The 12,125-nt window shown below is 35.1% G+C and overlaps 1 protein-coding gene and 1 long non-coding RNA gene across 3 annotated transcripts in view; one reads left to right on the top strand and one right to left on the bottom strand.

Moving 5' to 3' along the window:
- Window positions 1–8,505, top strand: part of LOC144281145 (uncharacterized) — a 37,762-nt gene extending 29,257 nt beyond the window's left edge. The window contains exon 3 of the long non-coding RNA XR_013349585.1: window positions 8,093–8,505. This is a non-coding gene — a long non-coding RNA (uncharacterized LOC144281145). The remainder of the gene's footprint in view (window positions 1–8,092) is intronic.
- Window positions 1–12,125, bottom strand: part of ATAD2B (ATPase family AAA domain containing 2B) — a 156,985-nt gene that overhangs the window by 121,054 nt on the left and 23,806 nt on the right. For both annotated transcript variants that reach the window (XM_077843971.1, XM_077843970.1), the window contains exons 2-5: window positions 9,012–9,163; window positions 2,816–2,865; window positions 2,308–2,461; window positions 522–624 (exon numbers count right to left, since the gene is read on the bottom strand). In XM_077843971.1, coding sequence (XP_077700097.1) covers window positions 522–624; window positions 2,308–2,461; window positions 2,816–2,865; window positions 9,012–9,163 — 459 coding nt within the window. The remainder of the gene's footprint in view (window positions 1–521; window positions 625–2,307; window positions 2,462–2,815; window positions 2,866–9,011; window positions 9,164–12,125) is intronic.

Below are 12,125 nucleotides of genomic sequence, written 5' to 3'. Positions count from 1 at the left end.
GGTATAATGTACCCTAGAATTCAGAGAGATGATCCTCTTGTTACTAAGGAAAGGGAAGGGAGGCAGCATCTGAGATGAACCTTGAGACAAAGGGAGGATTGCAGCAGTCTTAACCAGAAGTATTACCAGAAGTAAAGGATAAAGGAACAAGAATGATTTGTTTATATTTGGGCAATGGTGTGTGAAAAGAAAAAATTGAAACCAGATTACAAAGGTCAAGGTGTTTTTAATTAATTCAGTAATACAGTAAAAAAGAACAATGAAGGCTTCAGATCAGAAAAGTATCAGAATCAGAGTTATACTTTAGGATGACTCTTCTGGCAAAAGTGCAGAGGGTCTTTTGGGGAAGGTTGTGGCAAGCAGAGTAAGTACAGAAGAAGAAAACAAAATCTCAAACAAAAATAGAAAAAAAAGAGTAATTCTGTTAATTAAAGAAAATCCAAATGCTGCTTACCCTCCCTTTGAGTTCCTCAACCAAAATAAAAAATATTTGCCAGGGTTTTTAAAGTTAATATACTCACAAATTCTGTATCTGTCCACATTCTAAGTCGTTCTACTTCTCCTGACCGACGGTTCCGTCTGATGTTAATGTTGTCCATTTCTTGTAATACAGCTTCAGCAGTACTACAATCACGTAATAAAACCAGGATTTAGACAAATGTGACACCATATAATGTGTCATACATGTGAAAGAGCTCTTCATCAAAGCATAATTAAATTATCTTTGAAATGTAACTGTAGATAGCATCTCAATTATTTTTCTGAATCAGTATTCATCAGAAGATAATGCCCCCAAAAATCCAGAACATCTTTTACCTTAACGTATTTATTATAATAAAACTTATGAAATATTTGGGGCACCTAGCTAGCTCAGTCAGAAGAGCATGCGACTCTTGATCTCAGGGTTCTGAGTTCAAGCCCTACACTGAGTGTAGAGAATACTTAAAAATAAAATCTATAGGGTAGCCCCAGTGGCTCAACGGTTTAGTGCCACCTTCAGTCCAGGGCGTGATTCTGCAGACCCAGGATCAAGTCCCATGTTGGGCTCCCAGCATGGAGCCTGCTCCTCCCTCTGCCTGCCTCTCTCTCTCCCTCTTTCTGTGTCTCTCATGAATGAATGAATAAATAAAATCTTTTAAAAAATAAAAAATAAAATAAAATCTATAATACTCCTAATATTCAACGCCACAATGCCACTATAAAGGACTACCAGATCCAAGGCAATGAAAAATTTTTATTTGAAGATGGTGTTAAGATAATTTATAAGATAAAAATCTGTAAAAAGTTTAAAGCTGGGGGGGGGGGGCGGCAGGCGCCAAAAAAAAAAAAAAAGGAAAAGAAAGTTTACAGCCAGAGGTGTCTGGGTGGCTCAGTTGGTAAAGCATCTGACCTTTGGTTTCAGGTAAGGTCTTAAATCTCAGGGTCATGAGTCCAAGTCCTGTGCTGGGCTCCAAACTGGGCATAGAGCTTACTTAAAAAAAAGTTTAAAGCCAACATAAGGTTAACTGAATGGATATTTTTAAAAATTAGACAATATTGTGCTCCACAGATTACAGGCTGACATTATCCCATTTAATCTTTCAAACATAAACATATAACATGTACTATGTATGTAGATAATGATCTAAGTATTTAACAAATAATAACGAATACTCAAATTTGGCATTACCAGCATAGAATATAATTTTCTCTCTTGTAAAATAGGGATTACACTGACCTCTCCTCTCTAGACCACTGCAAGGACCATTGCTCCTCTCTAGACCATTGTAGGATAATTTATCATCTGAGAAGAATAAAATTTCTTTGCATGTAGACACTGAGCAATCTGCTAAGCTCATTCACTAGTTATATCCCATATACCCAGTCTCAAGGGACCTTTAATTCAAAATCTTGACTAAAGAAAAGTATACTTAGTACATATCAATAATGGAATTTAATGTTGCTTAAAAACTACCAAAAACAAATTGTTAATGAGCAAATATTAAAGGACTTTAATAGTGAAGATTACCTTTTATATTATTTGTTCACAAAAATTATAAAAGGATGAGAAAAATTTACCTATCATATAAACTATTAAATGTCATAAACAGACTAGAAACTAATAATCATTGCTAACCACTGTTAATTCAAATTAAGGTTTAAAATAATTGCATTTATTGCTAAGTCAGTGCTTAAGTTATTCTTTAAAACATAACTACCTTAAAAATAACTGATTTTTTTTTGAAATCTGAAATTTGATTTTGGAATTTTAAAATCTGAAAAATCAAACAAATTAAATAAAATTGCTTACTGCATAAGTATTCATACCTATTTACTAGTTGATCAAATAACAAACTCTGGTTCACGCTTTCAAATCTGTTTTTCCTGGAACGACAACTTTTTCTGACTTCCATGTCACCATTTATACAAGAAAGGTCTCCATCTCCCTTCTTTTCCCCTCGAAGGGGATGGCTTCGAAGGGCTACAAAAAGAGAGAGATTTACATTTCAAAGTACAGAGTATAAAAAAAGAAAAAATACATCAAAAATTACTTTTAAAAAACTACCAAAAAATTAATATAACTGCTTAAGTGGCTTTAATACCCAATAATCTAAAATTCTGATCACTATTTATGATCTGTAATAAATTAAATTATTTCATTTGTACTGATTTCTCAATGTTTAACAATTACATAAGTATTCACTATAACTGAAATGCAGTCATTTCCAACTGTATGCTGAACATACTATTAAGTTGTTTTACCCCACTTTAACACTTACTCTAACAACATTAGTAAGAATTTCAATACTAACCAGTTTCATAACAGAATACTCACATAAGCTACTATGTCCGTTTGGTAATGTAGCACCAGGCTGAGAAGTTAACCTAGAACACAATTATATTTAATATGCAAACACATCAACATTCATTTAAAGAAGCAAGAAACGCAATACTGGTAGAATCATTTTAATCTTTAAAATGTCAGTAATAATACTTTTTTAAGAGTAAAGATGGCAATAAGATTCGTAATACAATTAATAAAATATACTAAGAGTAATTTCATTACTTCAGGTAAAGCTTTAGTAACAAATTATAAACTGAATTTGCTCTGTCTTCAACTCTATAAAGTCCAAAGAGGCATAAGCTTAACATGTACCATAAAGTTAACTGATACCATAAGCAGCAATGGTCACAGACATTTATTACTGGTTTTGGTGAACAAAATAAAAATCAAACAAATGTACTCAAACAATAAACTGTAAGAAGAACAAAGTCCTTGAACACCAATACCATTTAATAATTTCTCCAATATGTTTTATTACACATTCTAACCTGACAAAACTTAGCTAATTTCTCAAAACAGTCATAGTATAATTATTCCTTTTAGGTGAGGAAAGCAAATGTTAATTCAGTAGGAAGATACTTAAAACAATCATCAAAACATGAAGCTTAAAAAAATTCACAGTATGCTTCTGTATAATGAGAAAGTCAAAAACAAAAACTAAACTGGCTACATAATGAAAGAAAGAACTGTCAATGTAAACTTACTAAAGTTTTCTTTTAATACCCAATGATTATTATTTTCAACTTTTTTTAAATAGGGAAAGGACATTCAGAAAATAATATGTGATTTTTCTGTTCTATTATCCATACTGTCTGCACAAAATTTTCTTTTAATGGAAGTATACTCAATACATGTTATATTACTTTCAAGTGTATACCACAGTGATTCAATAAGTTTATACTTATGCTGTGCTCACAAGTGTACCTACCATCTGACATCACACAACACTATCACAATACCACTGAGTATATTCCCTATGTTGTACCTTTCATTCCTGTGACTTACTCATTCCATAACTGGAAGCCTGTATCTCCCACTTCTGTTTGCACAAATTTTCTTAACAAAAATATTCCAGTGTTTTTGGATACTCCAGCACTCCTCGTGTTAAAGTTTAATATTAAATGTTAATTATAAATGCCCTTGCCTAATAAAGATCAGAGCTAGGATGACTAAAGGATATCCACAAAAACTCAAACTGTTACATGTACTCATTTTGTCAAAAAGCAAAGACAAAAAACTCCAACCCTTTTTTTTTTTTTTTTAAAGATTTTATTTATTTATTCATGGGGATGCAGAGAGAGAGAGAGAGGCAGAGACACAGGCAGAGGGAGAAGCAGGCTCCATGCAGAGAGCCCGACGTGGGACTCGATCCAGGGTCTCCAGGATCACGCCCTGGGCGGCAGGCGGCACCAAACCGCTGCGCCACCGGGGCTGCCCCCAACCCTCTTTTCCCCCAGAAAACAACAAAACTATCTTGTTCTAATAGGCTACATGTCTTGGAAAATATTTCATTTTTAGCACCTTTCTATACAAAGTACATATAAAGTAATGAAACTGAAGTATTAACATGTCTTTCTTTGGAAGATTACACATGTCAAATTTTCTAGAACTCACTTAAAACCAAACAGAAGGGACACCTGGGTGGCTCAGCAGTTGAGCATCTGCCTTTCACTAAGGGCATGATCCCAGAGTCCCAGGATCAAGTCCCACATTGGGCTCCTTGCATGGAGCCTGCTTCTCCTGTGTCTCTGCCTCTCTCTGTGTGTGTCTCTCATGAATAAATAAATAAAACCTTTAAAAAAAAAAAAAAAAAAAAGGTCAGTTTTACTACTTCATAAATATACTTTGGCTTTGGACCTAACATAATATTAACTCAGTTTGATCAGTTTATTTACAAGTCTTGGCTCCAGGGACACCTGGGTGGCTCAGTGGTTGAGCGTTTGCCTTCAGCGCAGGGCATAACCCCAGGATGTAGGATCGAGTCCTGCATCAGGCTCCCTGTGAAAAGCCTACTTCTCCCTCTGCTTATGTCTCTGCTCCTCTCTCTTTCTCTCTCATGAATAAATAAATAAATCTTTAAAAGAAAAAAATAAGTCTTGGCTCCAAATGAATTTTAGTGTATGCAAAACTGAATGGTTGAAACTGTACATACTTAAGTTATTCAAAAAAATAAGACACTAACCCTGAAATCATTCTACAAAAGAAATCTAAAACTTTTCTGAACAATAGCAACATCCCTGGGAAAAAAGCATAATAAGCTTTTTGTCCCTCTGAAGAAGACAATGCTTCTTGGCTTTTTTTATTGCTAATGAAAGATCTGTTTTATAAGGAAAAAATAAAAACTTATTCTTCAATCAACCCAATTATCTTACAATCATAAATTATTGTCATCCTTTTTCCATTTCTCTTTAAAAAGATGAAAATGAAAATAAATAAAATAAAATAAAATAAAATAAAATAAAATAAAATAAAATAAAATGATGAAAATGAACAAAAAGGGGCAGCCCAGGTGGCTCAGCGGTTTAGCACCTGCCTTCAGCCCAGGGTGTGATCCTGGGGACCCGGGATCAAGTCCCACGTCGGTCTCCCTGCATGGAGCCTGCTTCTCCCTCTGCCTGTGTCTCTGCCTCTCTCTCTGTGTCTCTCTCATGAATAGATAAATAAAATCTTAAAAAAAAATGCCAGTTTCTATAAAAAGAAAAAAAATAAAATGAACAAAAAGGAGATAGAATATTAAATGAGTATTGGAAAGAGAATACTGAGATCTTAAGACGTGGCCTGCCTACTCCATAATATACACACCTAAAAAAGTTTCTTATTAAAAAAGTTTCTCTACATATGCCTCAGTGTACCCAAAAGTTAATCACTTTAATGTAACCAGGTAAGTTCACTGCTTAAATGCAAGCTCCAATACATCTTTATGAAGTCTCCTTGTTTATTTTTGAAAAGGGGAGTGGGCAGGGGATATTTCCTTGTATCTATGTTTCCTAAATTCTTTATTTTTTCCTAAATTTTTTAAATGGAAACAGCATCACTTTACATGATTATTACGTCAGAATTTTCTACACCTTCAGTTATCTGGAGCATACTACCAAGGCAATACTAGCTGACTAATAATCATTACTTATTCTCCCTTTTCCATTAAATCCAAGGAATTTAGTGATTTTTTAAGGATTTTAAATCTCATTTCAGGAAAAGCCTCAGTTTGGAAAGACCTTAACCAATACTACCTACAATTCTAATGTGCCTCAGCAGTTTAACTCAAGTGGTTACATTTCTGCCTAACCTCACTCACTACTCTCTCAATATCTGACCACAAAACTTTCATGCATACTACATTTAACTGTACAGTTAGTCTTATCAAATATTTAATGTTGTCTGTATCTTAGAGTATGTGTTTCTATTATTCTAGACATTAAATGCATGCCACATTCTTTCTCTGGGGTGCCTCCTCCAACACCACAGAAAGACACACATGCATGTATACACATAGAGCATCTCAGTTCAATAAATGTCTAGTAGCTAATCAGCTGACAAGATGGGATTATTAAAAATAAAATGTTTTAAAACGGGATTATTTAAATTTTTTTTTTTAGATTTTATTTATTGGTTTATGAGAGACAGAGGAAGAGAGAGGCAGAGACACAGGCAGAGCGAGAAGCAGGCTCCATGCAGGGAGCCCGACATGGGACTCAATCCCTAGTCTCCAGGATCATGCCCCAAGCTGAAGGCGGCGCTAAACTGCTAAGCCACCGGGGCTGCTCTACTTAAAATATTTGTAAGCTGGGATCCCTGGGTGGCGCAGCGGTTTAGCACCTGCCTTTGGCCCAGGGCGCGATCCTGGAGACCCGGGATCGAATCCCACGTCAGGCTCCCGGTGCATGGAGCCTGCTTCTCCCTCTGCCTGTGTCTCTGCCTCTCTCTCTCTCTCTGTGTGACTATCATAAATAAATAAAAATTAAAAAAAAAAAAAATACTTGTAAGCTACAACATCTATCTAGGCTAACATGGATATTTGTGAATTTCTACATATAAGATAAAGAATACATAATTAAATTTTCAACCAAAAAAATCCTTATTAAAAATTATAATTATGTTGATAAACTTAATCTTCAAAGTTCAGTTCCACTTCCACCTCTATGTTCATTCAATTACTGAGGTCTCAAAGGGAAATTATTTCAACAATCAACAGGAACTTAAAAAAAAAAAAAATTAGCGGTCTTGGGGCACCTGGGTGGCTTAGCCAGTTAAGTATCCTACTCTTGATTTTGGCTCAGGTCATGATCTCAGGGTTGTGAGATTGAGCCCCACATCGGGTTCTGTGCTGGGCAGTGAGCCTGCTTAAGATTATCTCTCTCCTCCTCTCTCTGTCCCTCCCCACCCACTCACCTCAATCTCTCTCTCTCCGTCTCTCTAGAAAAAATTTAAAAATTAAAGATTAAAAATTTAGTGGTCTTGGGACACCTGGCGGGCTTAGCAGTTGGGCATCTGCCTTAAGCTCAGGGCATGATTCCGGGATCCGGGATCAAGTCGTGCATTGGGCTCCCTGTGAGGAGCCTGCTTCTCCCTCTGCTGTGTCTCTGCCTCTCCCTCCATCTCTCATGAATAAATAAATAAAATCTTTTTTTAAAAATTGCTTTTTAAAAATGTACTTAGTATTCAAAAAAAAAAAAGAAATATCACACTAAGGCAACTAGATGGAAGCAAAACTCTCTCTCTCAAAAAAAAAAATTGTTTTTTCTCTCAAAAAATTTTTGAGGCTCTTCTTACATGAAAGACATGATCAAGATCAACTTAAGGGCAGCCTGGGTGGCTGAGCGGTTTAGTGCCACCTTCAGCCCAAGGCCTGATCCTGGAGACTGGGATTGAGTCCCATGTCAGGCTCCCTGCAGGGAGCCTGCTTCTTCCTCTGCCTGTGTCTCTCTCTCCCTCTCCCTCTCTGTATCTCTCATAAATAAAATCTTTAAAAAAAAAAAAAAAAAAAAAGATCAATTTACACAAAGGCCTTCTGAGTAGTTAAGATGAAGAAAATCTAGTGCCCATTATTTACTAAAACTGTTAAAATTATCTTACAGTGAAAGCTCAAACTCTGACACTAAAAGAACATTTTTAAGAAACGTTTATCTAGAAAAAGAAGCCTGATTCATTCATTTAATAAATATAGGCTACAGATTACAACAGATAGATCAAGTCTAGGAGTATAATTAAAGGGCAGTACTCATTTTAAGTAACATCATTATAGTGACCTGGATCTGTTTTATCTCACAGATGAATGAGTGTGGGAAAAGAAAAATCAACAGACTATGATTCAAGATTTTCCGACTCAGCTCCCAGAAAATGCGAAATACAAAAGTTATAGAAAAGTGGTGCATCTTCTGGAACATACTGAACCACAGACTCTTTAGGGACTAGTAAATGTATACTGTCTATCAAAGCCTATAAACCCCGAAGATTTTTTTTCCATTAGAGAGTAACAGTATCCAGAATTTACCTGGACATATAAAATCAAGTAATTTTTAAGTACTTCAAGAAGGAAAAAAGTCGAAGAATTTTCCTTTTACTTTTGTTTGTAGTCAGCACATCATCAGCATTTCTACATCAAAGACTGGAGGAAAAGAGAAGCTAAAAATTCTAAGTTCAATGCTTAAATCTTTTCTGTGTGTGTGCCTATCCTATACATTAATTACTATTTACTTTGGTAAGTGTGTAAAAATAAGTTTTCCTGATACATACTGAGCCAAACCCAAAGCAAACTTAAACTAAAAATAAGCAAACAAAAGATGTCCTTAAAAATTAATTTTTACTTTAGTACATTTTAGTATATCAATTCAAGTATAATATTTAATAATTTTAGAAAGGGGAGATTTCATTTTCAGATAAAAATAACCAATGAATAACCAATGTTTTTATTTAAACTTTCAGAAGTATAAATATATATGGACATTTAAGATCAAAATCCTTATTGTTTTAATAGTTTCTATTATATACTACATATTTTTATAAGACAAATATATTTTATGTCATGTTTAAAGAAAAGAGACACATACAAAATTATAAAACAAATTTAAACCATCTATAAGTGTTTCTACACATTAGTGGCTTTTTTAAAGAAAATTAGCATTAATATGAGCCCTGAATCGTATCAAATAATTCATGAAATAACAATGGATGAGTTCTTATTTCTCACCTGGTCTGTCCAGTTGATATGTTCCATTCCTCTCGCTGACCAGTACTTCGTGATTTTGATTTGTCTTTGCAAACAGAATCAGGTTGTTTCAAAGTGCGTTTGGCTGGAGGAGACACGTGGCTATCACTTAAACTACCATCAACTTCAGCTTTCTGAAACAAAGTTAAAAATATATTATTCCCATTAAAACACAGAATTCCTAAATTCTTGATAAAGTATAGTATCTATTCAACCAATATTTACTAAATGAATCACTTTACAAGTATAGTAATTGCAATAATGTGTAAATGTAGAAACAAAGGAATTAGATTGCATTTATAATCAAAACATATATAGTTTGTTTTTATCTTAAAACAGTTTCAAGCCTACAGAAACGATGTATGTATGTATCTTTTTATGACATGATTCCTCATTCTCTCCTAAATATTCCAGTGCATACATCCCAAAACAAGGAATCAGGAAATGAACATTAATATAACACAGAGCCAATTAAATTTTATTTGATGCAGGTTCAGTATCCTATCCAAGAACATATACTGTATTTAGTTATCATATCTCCTCTGTCTTCTATCTAGAATACCTCTCTAGTTTTCCCCCATCTTTCATGTCCTTGACTATAAAGAGTCTTGATTGCCCTTTGGTTTTCTAGGATGACCCTCAATGTGGATCACTGATGCTCCTCATAACCAGATTCAGACCATACATTCTTGGAAAGAATGTCTAGAAATTATACTGTGTGTACTTACTTACCCATTATTAGGTATAACCTTGATCACCTGGTCAAGTTGGTATCTGCCAGGTATCTGCCACAATCCCTTTGTGTTTGATTAGAATGAGGAATTTTCCTGATAATTCGCCAATATCCCATTCCTCATCAAACTTTCACCCACTAGCTGTTAGTTTCCTGATACATCCTGATACATTCATGGACTATTTCTCTTTTATCTAATACCATTGTGATGGTGATAACCTAATTCCATCATTCCTTCTACATTTTTTTTAGTTGGCATTTTATTTTAAAGAGCTTTCCCTCCATTCCCTTGTCTAATTCATTTACTCATTAATTTTATCAGTATGGAATCATGGATTCTTATTTTATACTATAGGTTATAATCCATTACTCTATTTTGTTGCTCAAATTACACAAGATTTGTCAACTGAGGGCCCTTTCAAAGTGGTTTCCCATACTCTTTTGACATGACCTCATCATTTTGAGTACTTCCTTGCTTTCTGACACAAAACTATCTAAACTCATCTTCTGGGATCCCTGGGTGGCGCAGCGGTTTGGCGCCTGCCTTTGGCCCAGGGTGCGATCCTGGAGACCTGGGATCGAATCCCACATCGGGCTCCCGGTGCATGGAGCCTGCTTCTCCCTCTGCCTGTGTCTCTGCCTCTCTATCATAAATAAATAAATTGGAAAAAAAAATTTTTTAAAAAAAGAAATAATAAACTCATCTTCTACCTTCCCTCCCTGACTCTAGAATTAGTCATTTCTCCAAGGGCCCTGACTCCTTTTAATCAAGGATAGTATTTAGGAATTGGGGCACCTAGGTGGTTTAGTCAGTTAAGCATTTGACTCTTGGTTTTGGCTCAGATCATGAGCTCATAGGTCATGGGATCCAGACCCTTGTTGGGCTCTGTGCTCAATGCAGATTCTGTTTGAAGATTCTCTCCCTCTGCCCCTCCTCCCACTCACATGCACACATGCATGCACCCTCTCTCTCAAAAAAATAAATCTTTATTAAAAAAAAAAAAAAAAAGAAACCAAAATGTGGGCATTAGGTGTGCTGTTAGGGGTTTCTTTTTTTTTTTTTTTTTTTTTTTTTTTTGCATATCAGAAATGTTTTTTTATTTTTATCTGAAAACTTAAATTTTTAGACAAATGATTTTAGTATATAAATTTGATTTGTTTTTATACAGAATATAAAGATTTCCCTCATTGATCTTCCACGTGAAGGGTATATTACAAGCCTGAAGGGAGATATTTTCTGCACATAAGTGTGTATCTTACACATAGGGTACTGGAAACCAATGGTGTAGTGCTTCTACACATAAATCAGGTCAAGTGACATCACATATTAAAAAGGAGCAAGAGAAATATTCTAGTTAATCAGATTCAAGAAGCAAACAGGACACAAAAGCTGTGCAGATAAGACCAAGTCAGTAACTTTAGTTAGGACACTGCAGATTATACTGGAGTAACAGGTCTGCGAGGCTATAGTGTGTACCACATTAAAACAGCAAGGAAGAGCTATTCATAGACAAAGGGTGAATGAGGGATTTTCACTAAAGCAAATTAACTTGTCAACTGCCAAAACAAAACAAAACTGAGCATATGAATGTTAGTATACTGAAGGCATGTTATACCAATTTCTGTGCAGCATGCTAGAAGTTAGAACTTCTTCACTGGTGCATATGAATCATTAACAATCATGGAAAGTTGTTTTTTGTTTTTTGTTTTTTTTGCGCCCCTTCTCACCAAATTTCAGGCATGTCTTATTTTAGATGGTGTATAGCTTTTATCTATAATTTCGTCCTGTAAAAACATGCGAAGACAACGTTCATTCTGTGCCAGAGGATGACCAGCGACCTTGTTTATAAACTGCTCCAGCCCTTGCTTCCTTTCTTTTTAAATTTTTATTTTTTTAAAGATTTTTATTTATTTATTCATAAGAGACACAGAGAGAAAGAGAGGCAGAGACACAGGCAGAGGGAGAAGCAGGCTCCATGCAGGGAGCCCGACGTGGGACTCGATCCCAGGTCTCCAGGATTACGCCCTGGGCCGAAGGCAGGCACTAAACCGCTGAGCCACCCGGGCTACCCCTCCTTGCTTCCTTTCTTCAATAAAATTGTCATCAAATATTCCATCATCACCTCTAAAAGGAAGCTGACGCAAAAATGCTTTTCCAGGGAGAGGGGGAACTACAACCTTGCTCTAACTCACTTCACAGCCATTCAAAGTCACTGTATCTTCTTTTTTTTTTTTTTTTTTTTTTTTTTTTTTTTTTTTTACTGTATCTTCTTCTAACAGTAGATTCCTTCAGCTTGAAAATAGGGAGATTTGTCTTTTTTTTTTTTTTTTTTTAAGATTTTATTTATTCATTCATAGAGACA

Source organism: Canis aureus, chromosome 12 (genome assembly GCF_053574225.1).
Source record: "Canis aureus isolate CA01 chromosome 12, VMU_Caureus_v.1.0, whole genome shotgun sequence".
In the NCBI taxonomy this organism is placed as follows: domain Eukaryota; kingdom Metazoa; phylum Chordata; class Mammalia; order Carnivora; family Canidae; genus Canis; species Canis aureus.
This window is presented reverse-complemented; position numbering and strand designations above follow the sequence as displayed.